Below are 16,742 nucleotides of genomic sequence, written 5' to 3' on the forward strand. Positions count from 1 at the left end.
CCTCCTCATATCAGTTCTGACGTCTTTATTGCATTGACAAAGCTAGGCTTTGGCTGCTACGGGCGATTCAACTTGTTCCAGTAGATAGGGAGCGGTTGTCCCATCCATGTCGCACGCTGTGTATGGTCTCTCTCTTCGTCGCCTGTGTTTGGATGGACCAAGGCTGAAAGCGGACCTCGGTTTATTACTAGCCAAGGTATAAATGCGCCGAATTGCTCTGCCAGACATGAATGAAAGCTCTGACCATGGGGTTGAAACTCACCTGGGGTAAATAGATTAACCTCAAACATTGCAAGAGGATGGGGTCCAATTGGCCGGTCCCATACTCTGTAGATGCGCAATTCAGGAACTACTTTGGTTAGATATTGCTATATCAAGAATAGGGATTGTCCTACACTCGCGACGTATACGTTCCCAGAGCTCATTGGCAAACTTGGTTTCTTCCTCATCGGTCTGAAGAAAGTAGATGTGGATACTGGAATTGTCCGTCAACGTCGGGTAAGTATATGGCGGAGTTGATTGTTCTTACTCAAACCCTCCCCGAATGCCATTCGTTATGGGAGATACAAAGGACTTGTAGGCATCGCTGAGCCGACCTGTTGGGGGGTTTACGTAGGATTTGCCGTCCGCGGCCTTTTCACTATGGGTATCTTAGCAGCTGCGGACCGCAATCATAGCGTAGAACTCGAATGATTAAACAAGGTAGCCCAGAAAATCACAACGTACTTGGGCAGTGGTTCACAATTCTCATAGCCCTTCAGAGGGGAGTCATATGTGTATTTTCTAGGGTCCGCCATACTCGGGTTGAGTCACCAAAAGAATAGATTTAGTCTCGTGTGGCTCATGATAGCTGATTGCCCACTGCGAGTTTATATGGCCGAGTATTGTGTCATTTACTAGTTACCTGACCAATAGCGTTGTTTGTCAGCGCGGAATTAGAGCCATGGCAGACGCGACTATTGACTAGGGACGCCAAATGCACTGTCGACGAGGTCACCAGATCCGGCCCATGGCGAGTCGCATGCAGCTGGAGATGAAGTCGAGGAGGTGCCCTTTCCACGTGCACGCAGGGTGGTCAGCATCTCGTGTAGCAATCAGCGGTGAAGTGCGCACACGCTTCAATGCTTTATCCAAGTAACCAGCATGGGGTAGGAGATAAGCCCGAGTCAATTAACCTTATCGATACATGTCGCGCTTCACGTACCTGCCCTACCTAGGCGGTGCACGGAGCCTGTGGAGGGGTCCATTTGAGTCACCCCGCGCCCACTCAATATATTTCCAACAACAGCAAACAACCCGCCCAACACCACCCAGAGGACGCCTACCCACCAATTGCTGCCACCATGGCCGAGCCTACCTACTACATCGACGAGGATGTCGGTCAGGACATCGCAGAGCAGACGGGCGACGAGTCACTGCCCTACAAGTCTCTTGGATACGCTGTCCTGACCCGCGGCGAGACAGCCAAGTTTCTTACCCGAAAGAGCGTCACGGGAGAAGTCGCAGAAGGCGCGGATGCGTCTTCGAGGTTGGAATGGAAGGAGGTCGCCAAATCGGCTATGAAGAAGGCTGTCAACTATGCAAAGGCGCAAAAGAAGAAGGCCGAGAAGGAGCAGGGTCTGCTTGCCCAGCGCATGAAGGAGGAGGCAGACCGCAACAAGGTCCTGGAAGAGGCCAAGAAGGTCGTTATAGAAGAGGACAAGAGCCTCCCACAAGCCATCAAGATCAAGCTTGACGACACCAACCCAAAGACCATCACGCTGGGAGACGGCAAGGACACAAAGGGCACGCGAGTGCGAGTGTTTGGTCGCGTGCACCGTGAGCGAAGACAAAAGGATGTCATGTTCGTCACTCTAAGAGACGGTTACGGTTACATGCAGGTCATCTTCACTGGTAACCTTGCAAAAACCTACGACGCCCTCACCTTGACTCGCGAAACCAGCATGGAGATTTTTGGAGAGCTGAGGCAAATCCCTGCCGGTGCCCATGCGCCCAACGACCGCGAACTGCACGCCGACTACTACAAGATTCATGATGGCTGGAGGGCAGCAGGTGGTGACGACGCCATCACCAACAGAGTATCAAAGGACACTGAGCACGCGACCCTGCTGGATCTGCGACACCTCACTCTTCGTGGAGAGACTGCCTCCAAGGTCATGATTGTCCGTGATGCCGTGGAGTTTGCCTTCAACCAGGTCTACAAGGAGCTCCGACTACGCAAGGTCAGCCCGCCGGCGCTCGTCCAAACCCAGGTCGAGGGCGGTGCCACGCTCTTCAAGTTTGGCTACTACAACGAGGAGGCCTACCTTACCCAGTCGTCTCAACTCTACCTCGAGACATGTTTGCCCTCGATGGGAGACGTGTATTGCATTGAGAAGTCCTTCCGTGCTGAAAAGTCATTGACCCGCCGTCATTTGGCTGAATACACGCACATTGAGGCCGAACTGGACTACATCAACTTTGACGATCTGCTCACCCATCTCGAGGAGGTCATGTGCCGCGTCTTGGACGTCACAATGGCCGACCCCGTCATCAAGCAATACATCATGGACCTCAACCCCGAGTTCAAACTTCCCGAGCGACCATTCAAGCGCATGAAGTACCAAGAGGCGATTGACTGGCTCGTTGAGCACGAGATTCCCAACGAAGATGGCGAGCCCCACAAGTTTGGCGACGATATTGCTGAGGCCGCGGAGCGAAGAATGACGGACATTATCAACAGGCCCATCTTCCTGACGCATTTCCCCACCGAGATCAAGGCCTTCTACATGCTGAAGGACAAGGAGGACCCAAGGGTAACAGAGAGCGTAGACTGCCTGATGCCTGGTGTTGGCGAGATTGTTGGAGGCAGCATGAGGATGGACAACTTCGACGAGCTAATGGCTGCGTTTGCGAGAGAGCAAATTGATCCCGCGGCATACTACTGGTATACGGACCAGAGGAAGTAAGTTGGCACCCAACCGCGTCTGCCTTGCCTGCTGTTTTGCTGACAAGACCTTTTTTAGGTACGGCTCCTCTCCCCATGGCGGTTATGGTCTCGGTCTAGAACGCTTCCTTGCTTGGCTGTGCAAGCAACACACTGTTCGGGACTGCTGCCTGTATCCCCGCTACTTTGGCCGCTGCAAGCCTTGAGCAAGCTTTTGATTTAGAACTTTTTTTTTCCATTTTCTGAACTCTTTGTTAACCCGCTGCTTTTTATGCCGAACAACCCGGGGTACAGTCAACAACACATGATTCACGTCACGGGATCCACACAGTAGCGAGGGCTGATGCCCTCCACCTATGCCAGCAAAACATGGCCTCACGTCACACTACTAGTAGACAAGGCGGTAAACGAATCATAGTGCCATCATATCTCGTCCAATCAGCTTTCTCAAACGTACTGTTTTTTCTTTTTTTTCTTGATTCCAAGGCTTCTTCTTCAAGGGTGCCCAAGAAAAAGGCCCTGGTCGTTGTTCTCATGTCCCGCCCCTCCCCATGATGCCACGGAATCTGTGCGTGTGTGTGCGTGTGCGTGTGCAACGTGTCCGAACATTTTGGTATGAACCCAGTTTGAACCCGGCATTTGACCCCCACCCTTTTTTTTTGTCCCGCTCACAACCCACGCAACCCAACCCAACCCAACCCACCACCCCCTGATCGTCCGTCCCCAAAAGCACCTTTTCCCCCCTTTCCACCACCCCTAATAACAGCATCAAAAAATAAATAATTCACAAGCAAACGATATGTGAAATCATGAGCACGCCTTATATCCATAATCCCGTATACACCGTGTGTTGTTGTTTCTTATTTTCGCAGCTGGACTATAAGAAGAGGAAGAAACACAAGAAACACAAGAAGTTGGGGCGGCCTAAATCATCTTTTTTCTCTCCCTATACATATCCCCTGCGTTCCTGTTCCCGTTCCCATACGATACCATACCCATCAATATTTGTTCGCGCCTTCTTGTCCCAAGAAAGAAAGAACAAGAAGAGTAAGAGAAAAAAAAGGGGGGGGAGGAGGGTGATGGGATGTGAATCAGAAAGTTTGATATGCAAACTTCCTCCGCAGCCAAAAAAACAGTGTAGTTAGCAGTTCATACTGGGAAAAGTTAAGGTGGCCTGTGACCGGCTGCCGTTCCCACGCTCCTGTACGCCGCAGAGCCAAGATGAAGAAAAAAAATGGCTATGTAGAGAAAACAAAAAAGGTGGGGGGAAGGGAGAGGGAGAGTTTGTGGGCAAAGGGGGGGCACGAAAGTGAGAGAGAGAGAGGGGGGGGGAGGAAACCCAGCTCCTTTTCAACCCACTAAACCATGTAAAAATGTACAAAAAAAGGGTGGTGCCGATCAAACAAACTCCTACGCTATGCATTTGTGGTACAGCGTTTAAAAAGCCATGCGCGCCCTGCGAAACAAAAGAAGGGGGGGTAGAGGGTGGGCAGGGCGCTGGTTGCTGTTGCTGCTGCTGCTAAATGAGCTCTTGTACCTGTGAGAAAACTCCCCCCCCATACATAGAATGTGAGGGAGCGCTGAAAAAAAATCCGCACGCATCGTGGTAGTGGTAGTAGTAGTAGTGGTAACAAAGGTCCGCCCCAAAATACAGGACATATGCAAGGAAAACGGCTTTTTGCTTTTCAAAAGGGGACTGGAAAAAAAGTTCATTGACGTGTCGGCGAGGGCCGTGCCGCGCGCGTCCGTTAGCGACCAAGTGTCGTGTTCGAGTTTGCAAGCCAGACAAGGAGGCTGGGCAGAGGCAGCGCGTCTCCATAGCCAGCTTGTCGACGATGCACTTGATACCTTGGAAGGGATATCGTGGGTGTATGTATGTATGTAGAGGAATACATACATTCCTGGGTTTGAGGGTATGTGGGGGATGTTTCACATCCAGGTTGTACGGTGGTGTGATTACAGCCGGGCCAGATGATAAGATTCAGATGCAGTGTTGCTGGGGGCAGCGCTCAAGCTCCAAGTCGACGCTGAATCAGCTGTTGAAGCATCTCCAGCTGTGCGCGCTCTTGTTGCGAAGGCGGTGGCGGGTTTGCGTTGGCCATGGCAGCAATGACGTTCGGAGGAGCCTCGGACTGTTTCGGATGGATTAGCGCCAATGATCACAAAACAAGGCATGTGGGGCCTAGGAAGAAAGTCTTACGGTGAGACTGTAGATGAGCGCATGAACTTTGCCCTCGCTCAGGTTCAGGTCCGGCTCCTTTCCTGCCAGCTGTGCCAGCGTGAGTGCTGCTTGCTGCTGCTCGATGGAATGGGCTAGATAGTTCTGCATAGCCGTGTTGCGTTGGGCCGCAGCCTCCGCAGCCTTGGGTGCTTGGTGCTTCTTCATAACACGGCCACTGGGCGATGCATTAGTTGCTTGCTAGCATGCCGTGCTGATGTGGCTGTACATACCTCTTGACTTTGCTGACGAAATCAAGGATGACACCCTTTTCCGGTACGCGGAAGATCTTGGAGTTGATATCCTTGGGGTCGTTGTCACCAAACACATAGTTGCCTTCGCCGTCAGTGTCGTCGTCAGGATCGTTGGTGATTTCGATCAAACCGTTGTTGCGCATGCCGCGTGAGAAAGTTGGCTCAATGTACTCAGAGTGCTTGCGCACTCGCACTCTACGCGCGACGCGGACAACTGGCGCATTGCTCATCTCAGCATCGTGCTCGGTAGAGCTCAGATCGTGCTGCACCAGCAAGCCGCTGCGAAGATCATGGTCAACATGTCGAGGACACTTCCAGGCATCGCGCTGAGACGCCTCCAGGCTGATGTGTGGCGGGTTAGCGAGAGGCGGGTCAACGCAGTCCAAGTGCCAGTACGCGTGACAAAAGTCACATTTGAGCATCTGGCGCTTGTTGCCACTCGACAAGCCACACTGGACACACAGAATGACTTTTTGGTCGCTGTCAATGACCTTTGTGTATTCTGGCTTCTGGTAGCCATAACCACTGTTCTTCGCCCTATCGTCGGTGTTAGTGCCACATCACGCGATGGGACGCGTCACACTTACAGAGGGAACTTCTTGACCTCCTCGAAATAGGATCCATCGGGACGTGCAGAGACGCCTTCAAAGTTGTTCTGAATGTCATGGGGCAACGCAAACGCACGAGGGTTGGTACGCTCCAGCTTACTGAAAAGCGGTCCAAGGCTAGCATGAACCTCTTCGGAGTCGTCGGGTGCAGCGAACTTGGCGTTGCACTCGTAGCAGTAGAAAGCACCATCGGGCACCTCTGTTCGCGGTGGATCACAGCATAGCAGGTGGAAAACGCGTGGGCAGTTTTCGCAGCATACAAACTCGCCCGCGCCCCTACACGCAGAGCAAAAGTCGTCGCTCTCCGACTGCGGCGAGTTCTGGCATTCTGTTAGAGGGGAGGAAAGGACCGAAAGTGGAGGTGAGTATGGAAATTTGGGAGGAGTAATGTTTGTAGTGAGCAACATGGGTGGTGGGAGATGGAAAGAGAAAAAGTCGTTGATGAGGTGTGTGGTGGAAGAGGAATGGTGTGGTCGAATGCATCGGGTTTCGAGTGGCACTTACAGGGTCATTGTCATCAGGCCCCAACTGTCTCGAACCGCCACCGCCAGTAAAGGCTACACCAGCAATAGGCCCTGCATCCCGGTTCTTGACTGGTCTATATGTGTAACGGTTAGTTTTCTGATGATTCGATGTGACTCATGGTATTGTACGATGCAAACACGCAGGAGCTTGCTCACTAGACGCCCTGAGAGCACTGTGCTGAACGGGTACAGGCATCCGCTAATGTTCTCAAGGCCTCGAAGCCAGTGCTGCATGGATAGGAGAGAAACACTTACGATCGCTTGGTTCTGGCACCTTGGCTGTTGGTAAGCTTGACCCGCTTTGGCGCTGGCCCCACGGCTGGTGTCGAAGGCCGCGTTGCTGCAGCTGGCTCGGACTGCGGCGAAGAAAACCGGAGCGGATCATCCCGTATACGCTTGGTGCCATGGTTTGGAGCTCGCCCAGGACGCCGTGGTTGATCAGAGTCCATGGGTGGCCCTACAGCGATCTGGGATTCCGTCAGAGATTCCGTCTCAAGAATCTCATCGTCGAAGCGAACATCCGACACTGGAGGCTGGATATGGTCAAACTGGCGGATAGGCTGCTCGTCCACCATGGACTTGCGCATCTGATAGATCCGATCGTCTTCCGCCTGCTGTTCTGCAGTAAGTGGCTGCTGCTTGTAGGCATGCTTGCCGAACAGCTTCCCCGCGTTGGCTTTCGCCTTTTTCGCAGCGCGTGCGTGTGCAATGTTCTTGCCCTTCTTTGTTCCCGATGCTGCTGCTGGCGCGACGCTTTTTTCGTTGACCTGCACTGGTTCGGGGGGACCCTTCTGGACTATCTCTTCATTCACATCTGAGAGCTCGGAATCGCTTGCACCAGTGTCGGGCGTCCTTGCCGCGGGCGTGGGCGCCGCCGTAGAGGCGCCACCATCCATGTCCATAGCAGAGTCTGGCGCAGATTTTCCATTGGTAGAGGCACGTTTTCGGGGTGACTTTGAGGGCATTCGAGGAGTTGATTCAGCAGAGTTGGTTGCTACTGGCAAGGCCGGCGCCGAGCTGAACGGGTGAGGGGCAGTCGCAGAACTTTGGTCGGACACTGATTGCGATGCCTTGTGTTCCGATTTGGTGGAGTGCTTGAGATGCTGGTCCTGGTATTCATATACAGTCAAAACAGAGTCATCAGGAACGACTTCGCTGCTCGCCCGGGGTGATGACTGCTGGCTGAAGAACGAAGCGCCGTTATTCGCTGCAGTCTGCTGGTCGAAGCGCCTATCTCGGGTGAGACCCAATTTCATTTTTTCCTCGAGCTTGATCTCCTTGATGAACTTGCGAAAACGGCGATACTGCTGGTTCGTGCTCCTCTCATGGATGACTGCATCCATGGCTTCGGCTAATTCCGGGTCATTTTTGCTCTGCTCAAAAGCGCGCTTCAGAGCAATGCCTACGTAGCGCCTGCCCTTGCTGCTGTTGGCCTTGGAAATGGCGTCGTTGACCGCAATCTGGATGCGCTGTGTGGTTGCTTCGACGGGCTCCGACATGGAAATGGCCTGCACAGCTGGGCTCGCCGAGACCGACGTGCTCTTGCCGAAGCCGTTTTTCACGGGCGTTTTGCCGTTGACAGGCGTCTTGCTCTGCACCGGCGTCTTGCCCCTGACAGGCGTTTTGGAGACCTTGACCTTCTTTTTCGCCTTGGTGGGCTCGTAGTCGTCGTCCTCCTCATCCTCCAGGACAGGAAAGCCGACCCGCATCTCGTCCTCCTCTTGGCGCTCAGAGTCGTCAGGCTCAAGCTCGGGAGCCGGAGTAACCTCTGGCGTAGACCCAACCTCGTCCCGAAAAGCCATGTTCACTTTTCCCAGCGATGAGTTTCGAGGAGCCGGCCCTTCGAGAGCGCGCGCGCGCTGCTTGTCCTTCGCTTTGGGGGGTACACCGAGAGGAGCCATATTCTCCAAGACACCGTGCCGCGCAAAACCGTGCTCTTCGAACGAGGGCGCCAGAGTTTGCGGTTGGGGCTCCGTCCACTCGGTGATTGAGCGCTGCTTCTTGTCGTAGACAGCGTCGCTTGGTGTACCAGTGGGCGAGGCGTAAGGTGTGGTGCTCGACCTTTGATGCGATCGAAAGTCGCGCTCCCGGGCAGACTTGCGGAGGGCCGGCATGGCGAAACTGCAACTTGGTCAGCGCGCTGTATTTGACGAAAACACCTCCGCACTCACTTCACACGCTGTCCGGGAATTTTACACGCCGCAATGCCGAGCCCGGTGTTGGTGGGTCGATCGTGCAAGAATGAGCGTGTACAAGGCTGTTCGAGGGTGCCCTGGACGCTTGGACGGGCCTTCTTTATTATGTCAGCCCCCTACACAAAGGCGAAGGTCGCAGCACCAGGTCGGTGGCTGGGGTTTGGTCTGGCGATAGGCCGTGGAAGTCAAGATCAAACTATTCTTTTGTCAGCCCGTGCCGGGTTTTTGGGTCGGTGCTATTGTACAGAGACTGGGGGTGACCACAGGAGACCAACCTCCGCTTTTTCCGTGAGGTCCTCTACTCTCACCTTCATCAGCCGACGCCCACCTCGTCAGTTTGCGGGGCTGTGATTGGATGTTACTTTCTGCACACTGGCATCAATAGCAACCGCGTGGCCTCATGCTCTCGACAATAAAAATTGTGCACAGTTGACTCAGGGGTAAGGCTTTGCTCCCAGGCTGCATCTACTCCTACTCAGTGTCTGCTCAGTAATCAAATGAAAAATGCAGCAAGCTTGGTTATCCAGCGATTCCCTGCTTGTTTAATCGCAGCAAAGTATTCTGATCCCGCTTCGATAAGTGTATGGGCAACAGAAGCGTCGTAAGGAGAATTCGGCCAGATAGCCAAAGGAACCCCATACGCGATGCAGGGTGGAGCTTCCTCCCTCGCTATCCCCTAATCAGAACACATTTCGCATTTTCTACCTTGAATCCTATTACACTCTTATATTCTCCGATGCTTAACACGCTGAAGATACAACTGTTGCGTAGATAAAGGTAGACGTTTCGCAATCGATGAGCGGTGAGCGATGAGCGATTAGGTAGACCTCGTATCGGGATCGCATCATACTTGGGAAAATCTCTGAAATCGTCACGCAGAATCAAGGCTAGAACGTTTCCGGAGAACTGATCTTTTGGAGGTTGCTATCGCATCTACTTAATCATGGACTTTACCCATGGTACATGGCACACCTATTTTTTTTTAAGGCAGCATCTGTGTCTCTGCTGGGATGCCGTTGAACGCTCTCGAAACAATCGACCATCTTCCGGATTTGCTTCGAAAAAGAGTGAGTGGAGCTATAGATTTCTGCGATCTACGCCTACTCTTCATCGTCACTCTCCTCTTCGGCGGCGGCGGCTCCAGCATCGGCCTTCTTTGCGGGCTTCTTCTTCTTCTTCTTGTTGGTCTTCTTTGTCGATGTCTTTCCAATGGGCTGCTCCAGGATCTTGAGGATTTCCTCGTCCTCAATCTTCTTCTCAGACTTGTACTTGGAGAGGTCAATAGGAGGGGGCTGAGCTAGGCGCTGCATGCCGTTCTTGCCAATGGCTGCCTCAAAGTTAGCTATAGACTCTAGTTTTACACTTGCTGTTTAAGCAAGCCATAGTATGGTTCCGATGATGAAACACAACGGCGCAATCGAGCAGCATAGAATAGGCACGTGGGATGTATAAACTTACAAACAGTGGAGAACAACCTAGCCACAGGCTGGTTGTCCTTGTCGACAACGACTTCGTACTGGCGAAGCACACCAGTGCGGACGCACTCGACAACACCAACCTTGGCGGCCTTCTCGTCCTCAAGCTGTCGCAAGCTGAAGGGGAAAGTTCCAAACTTCTTGACAACCTCGGACAAGAGCGTTCGGGAAGTCGGGCGCTTCAGTTGGTAGGTGGTGGCTGTGCGGCGATGCAGAGTAGTGCGGTTGCTGTTGTTCTTGACCTTGCCGCTTCCCAGACTGACGCCCATCTCAACACCCCAAACCTCGCCGGCTTCGGGCAGACCTTCACCTCGGACACCCTCGCCAGGGGCAAGGATAATCTTCTTCTTCGACTCGATCTCGTTGTGGTCGAAAAGCCAGATGGTGGTGCTCTCGACGAGGTTGCAGTCGTAAGCCTTGACGACCTTCTCCAGCATGTTGGTGATTTGGCTCTGTGTGTAGGGCTTCTTGGTGGCAGCCTTGGTCTTCTCCTCCTCGTCGCTGTAAGGGATCAGACTGGGGGGAACCATCAACCTGAGAAGGAGCTCGTTTGCGTAGTGTGTAGCCAAAATGAGATCAGCTTCGCGACCAGTGACTTCTCCAGAGTTACCGACAATGACATTGTCGCAAACGATAGCGCAGAAACCGTCGATCTGAGCACCGAGCTGGATTTTGACAATTTCGCCCTCCTTGAGTGTTGTGGCGGCCTCCTCGGTGTCGGACTTGAGGGGCGTGTAGGGAGTGATGTAGGCGCTCGGCGAGATGGTGGTGCAGTGTCCAATGCCCTTCTGGACCTTTTTGCCCTTGTAGACCTTGGAGACTTCCTCTTCCAAAAGCTTGTCGCCGCGCTCACAGAGCTCGACAATGTTAGCATCGGTGGCAATCCATCCTACAATGTGTCAATTTGCGTGCTCTGCCTCGAAGCTTAAAGCTAAGCGGAATGGCGCGGGGCCCACGTACCTGAGACCTCCTTGAGGACCTTCTGGGAGATGTCGGCGGCGACCTTGTACTTGGTGATAGTATCTGGGTTCGCCAGAGAGTAGTCTGCCGTGAGCTGTCAGCTTGTGCGACGCTTTCGCGAACCCGGGCCCCAAGAAGCCCTTCACCAGGAAAAATAGCTTTGTGCGACGACGGGTTGAAGGGGGGCGCGGATGTCGAGCTTACCAACAGCCGCTGCTTCGGTGGCCATCTTGAGTATAGTTGAGGGTGGAAAGATGGTCCAGGAGCTAGAATTGGAGTGGTGCGCGAGGTTGTTCCTGTGTTTAGAGCCAGCCCCTCAGTGGGGTGCTTTCGAGCTTTCGCTTAGCCACAGCCCAATGACGACGATCGTCTGACAACGTCACTTGCGCCCTGCTGCCCTTCCGCCCATGGATGCATACAGCATGCATTCCGCATGCGGAATCTGTACCTGTGACGAGCTTCTGGTCTAGAATGGTAGCCGGCTTCTCGAAGAAATTCTTCCATGCGTTGCACCCGCTGACCTGGATGCCAAAGGCTACTTGCAGAGAACTGTGAGCCGCTGTCAGCATCAAGCCATGGCAGTTTTCACGTTCTTGCGGGCCTACTTGGTGGGGCGCCACTATGTCAGGCGGATGTCTTGTGGATGTCTTGTTCACTTTGAGCCTGACTGGTACAAAGCCAATTCAAGGACAGTATCACAACACTAGCTGCTGAATAGCACAGAATTATATTACCTAACCTAAAACCAATGTACGTACATACTTATTCAGAACTCTCAACCGCTGCTCCTCGCCGCAAACCTTCTGAACCCAAAAACACACACAAAGCCCACGTACTATACATACCTCCTTGCCAAAAAGTTACCGATGAAGATATTAATATACAATACACAACTCCAATTGCCGTAAAAAAAAGCAAAAAAAGGGAAATGAAGAAGAAGAAGAAGAAGAAGAAGAAGAAGAAGAAGAAGAAGAAGAAGAAGAAGAAGAAGAAAATCCCACACTATACCTGCAACACTCCATCCACAACAACAGCCCTATGATCACTATCATACACGCCGTCTTCAAACTTATTCGGCAACACACTGTACCCCTCGACCCTCCAGTCCCCGCCACCACGGGGCCCGACAAACACAAAGTCAATCAGCGCGAGCACCTGATCGTCAAACGCCGTGTACGAGTTCTGATCGCCATAGAACCACTTTGCCTGTTCTTTTGCGTCGCGCAAGAGGGAAGTCGACGCATTATTCAGCATCATGTAGGCGTCGTCCTGGGTCTCTGAATTGAGGTCGCCGGCGAGGAAGAAGGGAAGAGGACAAGGCGATGCAGCATCCGTGACGTTTGCAGTGACTCTCTGGATGATTTTTGCCGACTCGCGGCGCGAAATGGGGCCCGCGTTGTCAAAGTGCGTGCTCATGGCCACCATGGTCTTCTTGCACTCGACGTGCTTGAATGTGCCAATGGTTACAATGCGGACCGAGCCCGCGTCCCACCCCTTCTTTCCTACCGTCCCGTTCTCGTTCAGCCACACCGTCTGCCACTTGACCAGATCCCAAACTGCCTTTCGGTAGATGACCGGGCTATACTCGCCCTGCGTCTTGCCGTCGTCTCGTCCGACGCCAATGTATGCCCAGTCGTCACCGAGACCCGTCATGATGTCAACGAGCTGCTCGTGCAGTACCTCTTGCAAACATATAAAGGCCTCGGGATTGTGCAGCGTGTTGTAGTGGAGCTCATTGAGCATCAGCTGCCGACGAATTGACCAGGGTTTCTCGCCTGTTGCAGGCGGATTGGCAGCATAGCGGATGTTGTGGGTGAGGATCCGAATGGGCAGGCTCATGGTTTGGGCTTTCATGATGAGGGCGAGAAGAGTGGTGAGGAAGAGGGTAGCTCGCAGCTCCATGACGTTTCGACGAGGAACCTTGCTATACCTGGAACCGAGCACGTGGCGCTGTAACTTGCAAGTCTCTTGGTGCGCAAAAAATAGTACAATAACAAATGCCTATAATAGAGCGGTCTTTTTTGGTTGCAGTATTTGGAAGCACCAAGAGCAAGAGTAATAGGGGTTTGGATGCTTACCAAACAAAACACAGACAATGATTGCGACAAGGATCACCGTCGAGCACACCAGGATTATTGTATATCTTGTTGAGTCAGACTGACAGGCACTTGGAATGTTGAAGTCAAGTTTGCGATTGCATCTACCTCTATCGCTACACGTTCCAGATTATCCACGCTACTTATGATCCTACCAAGTGCACTGGAAACTAATTCAAGTAGGAAGGTTACACAAATAGTCTCGGAGAAAAGACCAAATTTTACAATGGTTCCCCACTGTGGGAAGTGGTGATCCAACGTGGGACGGATGGCTATAATTTCCAAGTCTTTTTAGCCAACAAATAAAAACGCCGAAGCACCAGCACGTTGTCGGTTGTGCGCAACTCGTCGTGCTCTCCAACTTGAGCTACTGTTTTGTACATTGGGACTGTATACCCTGAAATGCGTGTGCATATAGACAAAAACGTGCATAGCGCCATGCTGTTCTTTCAAAAAATAATTCTCACATTGCGAGGTTGGATATGGCCTCGCATTCATTGTCTACCCCTACGATGACTGACCCGTTCGTTTTCGTACATTTTCCGTGTGCGCCCGATTCTTCAAGTGGAGTTCAAAGTTGTTGACCGTCTGCTCGGGTCCTGCATTGTAGAGCTTTCCCGGACAGTCCATGCATCGGATCCGAGGCAGGAAGTATGCCTTGTGATTAGCCGGCAGTGGCACGTTGGGGGTTAAAGTGTCTATCCTGACTTGTTTGGGAGCAATGGCGCCAGTCTTGGGGTCTTCTGCGGCTTCGTTCATGACAGCGTAGCGCATAGTAGATTCGAACAGTTCACCAGGGTTTCGATCGCGAAGATCCTGCAACCCTTGTTGGAGCCACGGAGGCGGCTGGGGCTGGTGGAGGTTAGAACACAATTTTCTACGTCACAATTGTAAGGGATCTTACGTGTTGCGAAGCAGGAGGAGCTGGCCAAGGCGCCTCCATTGAGCCGTCCGGTCGATATTGTCGTTCGGTCGATGGAGTTGGCGTGGGGGTGGGGGTGGAAGGTGGGCGAGGCGAAGCTTCAACAGATGCCGGTGGTGCTGGTGTAGAACGGGAAGGCAGGGCCGGTGACGGTGGCGGAGGCATTGAGTTTGCCGAAGGTGTATTTCGCGCCGGGGTTTGCGCGGGAGCCATCATGGGAGTGGAAGCGGGTTTCGCAAAGGCTTTTGGGTTTGCCTGCCACTCCTTCAACTTTGCTGATGATATGCGGAGTTTGACTATGAGCGAAGTCGGCTCAGACACACTCTCTTCCCGCGTTTCATATCTCAGCGATCGGGCTGTCCGCGGCTCGTGGTGAGTCTGGAGAGTCGAAACCTCGGGCGTCGCTGATCGCCCAATGGCTGAGCGCATTGCGGCTTGAGCAGCAGTGGCAGCTCCACGCATACCACGAGTTCTAGCAGTGCCGCCAGTCATTTGCGCGGGCGCAGGCGACTCGAGTACAGACTCATCGCTGTCCGACTCGTCTGAGCTGCCTTCAGCGCGACGGCGGCCTTCCCTGACCTTGCGTGTCGCCTTGAAGAGCTGGCTCTCCTCAATCGTCTCTGCGGCACCTGGCAAGACTGACGAAACAACCAGCGTGCGTACAGTCCGTTGTCGATCCTTGAGGTCTGGAAGTGCAGGACCACCGCGTCGATTGACCGATCGTTTCTGGCGTCGCTGCTCGCGCATGATGGACAGTTCGGCCCGTTCCAGATCGGCATTGCTCAGCTCGTAGAGGTAGGGCTGGTAGTCCTTTGTTGACTGCATCGGCCGGAAGACAGAGGGGAGCGGAGAGGCTAAAAAGTTATCCTGAATGTCAGCATCCTCGACAGGTCGCCCATCAAAGGGGTGTCCTGTAATGTATAGACTCTTTGTGAACATTTGGCACTGCTCTCTTATGGAATGGGCAATGGCGGTCGTAAACTCTCCAGACAAAGACAGGTCCGCGGCCATCTGTCGTGCAAACTCCTCGGGCGCATTCAGCGGGTTGTTGATTTCCCACTCAAACTGGTCCACAAGCGTGTGCTGGCCAATGGTAATGTTCAGCTTGATCAATATCCGCATCTCATCGTTCTTGTACGCCGAGTACGGTTGGTGGGGGTCTAGCGGCTCGTCGTCGAAGAAGGCGTGAGGGTAGTAGTCCTGGACCTGCTCGTGGATCTCGCGATCAATCTGTTGCATGACATTCTGGCGCAGCTCGGGCGGTATCTGGAAGTCCTCGACGAGCGTCTGGGCAAACAAGAGGGGATTGGTGACGCGGTCGTGCAGGTTCCAGGTAAACGTGTCTCGCAGCTTCAGCCTGTCCAGTTCGATGTCCAGCCGCACTGGGACAAGCTCTTCAACCTGCTCGGCCTGCTGCGCGCCCTTCTCCCGCGACACCTTCAATTGCGGCGCGAGTCGGCGGCCGGCGCGCTTGGCGTGTTCGGGGTAGAGCAGCTTGGTCTGGGGAAGAGCGCGGGGGTCGCGAGGGTCGGGAGGGATGTCCGTGACGCCGTTGCCGTAACCGGCATAGCCATGGCCAAATACGGCGCCGGGGTTTTGGCGACGAACAGGATAGACCTCGTCGCGATAAAAGTGGCGCAGATCGTTGAGCTGGCCGTAGACCTTCTCCGAGTGCTTGTTGCGCTCGTACTTGTTGACGCTGTCGAGCAGGTCGCGCGCAATGTAGCGATTGAGCAGCTGCGTCTGCGAGGGCGTGGGTTGCGCCCCGTGGTCCTGGGACGGCGTGCGCGACGATTTGCGGGTGCCCGAACGCGATCGCTTTCTGCTGGGCGACGCGCCGTTGATGGCGTCGGCGGGTGCGGGCGATGGCAGGTCGCCCTGGACGGGCGTCAGGTTGAGGCCAGAGGCGGCCATGACGGCCTTTGCCTTTTGTTTTCCGTCCCTGATCGCGTTGCTGGCGGCCGACGCGCTGTCGGTTCCATTGATGCTGGGCAGGGGGGCGCTGGGGGGCTGGACGGCGCCCTCGCCGGGGGAGCCGTTGGTGGTGGACGCGCCGTGGGCGTGGGCGTGGTGTGGTGGTTGATGGTGCTGGTGATGGTGCTGGTGCTGGTGCTGGTGCTGCTGGGCGAGGGACAAGTCGAGCGTCGTGGAGTCGGCGGCAGCGGGCGGAGAGGGCATGGCTCTGGCAAGGCTAGTGCGCGCAGCAGGAGCGACCTGCGTGAAGCTGCTCGGGTTAGAGCCGCGGCATACACGTGGGTGTGGGCAGAGGGGATGGATGGATGTGTCGACGTCGGCGTGGGTCAATGGGCGTCGCAGGCGGTCGCGACTGCCCGAAGAAGGGGGGCGGGAGAGCGACACAGCAACACCAGTGCCAGCGCCGCCGCCCGCCGCCGCCGCCCGCCAGTGCCAGTGCCAGTGCCAGTGCCAGCGCCAGCAGCCATGGACGGCCAGCTTCACCAGCACTCGCACCCGCACCCGCACCGGCGCGACACGGGCGCGCGCGCACACACGCACACACACACAAACTAAATAAAAACACCTACATACCTCTGGGAGCATGCAAA

The 16,742-nt window shown here is 54.2% G+C and overlaps 4 protein-coding genes across 4 annotated transcripts; 1 reads left to right on the forward strand and 3 right to left on the reverse strand.

Moving 5' to 3' along the window:
* Nucleotides 1-20: 20 nt before the first annotated feature.
* On the reverse strand, nucleotides 21-819 carry SETTUDRAFT_163660 (uncharacterized protein). Its single transcript, XM_008029184.1, has 5 exons — nucleotides 727-819; nucleotides 530-640; nucleotides 396-475; nucleotides 263-349; nucleotides 21-217 (listed from the first exon to the last, which is right to left on the reverse strand). Exons 1-5 carry the CDS (start codon nucleotides 795-797, stop codon nucleotides 57-59), a joined length of 510 nt encoding a protein of 169 aa, XP_008027375.1. The 5' UTR covers nucleotides 798-819; the 3' UTR covers nucleotides 21-56.
* A 508-nt stretch (nucleotides 820-1,327) lies between these two features.
* Nucleotides 1,328-3,356, forward strand: SETTUDRAFT_117163 (uncharacterized protein). The gene is made up of 2 exons (XM_008029185.1): nucleotides 1,328-2,944; nucleotides 3,006-3,356. Exons 1-2 carry the CDS (start codon nucleotides 1,344-1,346, stop codon nucleotides 3,130-3,132), a joined length of 1,728 nt encoding a protein of 575 aa, XP_008027376.1. The 5' UTR covers nucleotides 1,328-1,343; the 3' UTR covers nucleotides 3,133-3,356.
* A 1,579-nt stretch (nucleotides 3,357-4,935) lies between these two features.
* SETTUDRAFT_154467 (uncharacterized protein) lies at nucleotides 4,936-13,062 on the reverse strand (the record flags this gene model as incomplete). The annotated part of the gene is made up of 13 exons (XM_008029186.1): nucleotides 4,936-5,058; nucleotides 5,127-5,322; nucleotides 5,378-5,935; nucleotides 5,986-6,326; nucleotides 6,511-6,604; nucleotides 6,786-8,651; nucleotides 8,702-8,809; nucleotides 9,830-10,052; nucleotides 10,184-11,089; nucleotides 11,161-11,244; nucleotides 11,895-11,899; nucleotides 12,006-12,008; nucleotides 12,338-13,062. 13 exons carry the CDS (start codon nucleotides 13,060-13,062, stop codon nucleotides 4,936-4,938), a joined length of 5,232 nt encoding a protein of 1,743 aa, XP_008027377.1.
* Nucleotides 13,063-13,507: 445 nt separating this feature from the next.
* Nucleotides 13,508-16,356, reverse strand: SETTUDRAFT_136979 (uncharacterized protein; the record flags this gene model as incomplete). Its single annotated transcript, XM_008029187.1, has 2 exons — nucleotides 13,508-14,108; nucleotides 14,161-16,356. The coding sequence occupies 2 exons, from the start codon at nucleotides 16,354-16,356 to the stop codon at nucleotides 13,764-13,766; spliced, it is 2,541 nt and encodes an 846-aa protein (XP_008027378.1). The 3' UTR covers nucleotides 13,508-13,763.
* Between the last annotated feature and the right edge of the window lie 386 nt (nucleotides 16,357-16,742).

The sequence above is a fragment of the Exserohilum turcica genome (assembly GCF_000359705.1).
Source record: "Exserohilum turcica Et28A unplaced genomic scaffold SETTUscaffold_3, whole genome shotgun sequence".
Lineage (NCBI taxonomy): Eukaryota > Fungi > Ascomycota > Dothideomycetes > Pleosporales > Pleosporaceae > Exserohilum > Exserohilum turcicum.

What these genes read in the sequence shown, in the direction of transcription:
- SETTUDRAFT_163660 (XM_008029184.1), bottom strand. Translation starts at nt 797, where the DNA reads ATGGCGGACCCTAGAAAATACACATATGACTCCCCTCTGAAGGGCTAT. An exon ending in AATTGTGAACCACTGCCCAA is followed by an intron (nt 641 to 726) that starts GTACGTTGTGAT and finishes AGATACCCATAG; the next exon opens with TGAAAAGGCCGCGGACGGCA. An exon ending in GGCATTCGGGGAGGGTTTGA is followed by an intron (nt 476 to 529) that starts GTAAGAACAATC and finishes GGACAATTCCAG; the next exon opens with TATCCACATCTACTTTCTTC.
- SETTUDRAFT_117163 (XM_008029185.1), top strand. Translation starts at nt 1,344, where the DNA reads ATGGCCGAGCCTACCTACTACATCGACGAGGATGTCGGTCAGGACATC. An exon ending in TGGTATACGGACCAGAGGAA is followed by an intron (nt 2,945 to 3,005) that starts GTAAGTTGGCAC and finishes GACCTTTTTTAG; the next exon opens with GTACGGCTCCTCTCCCCATG.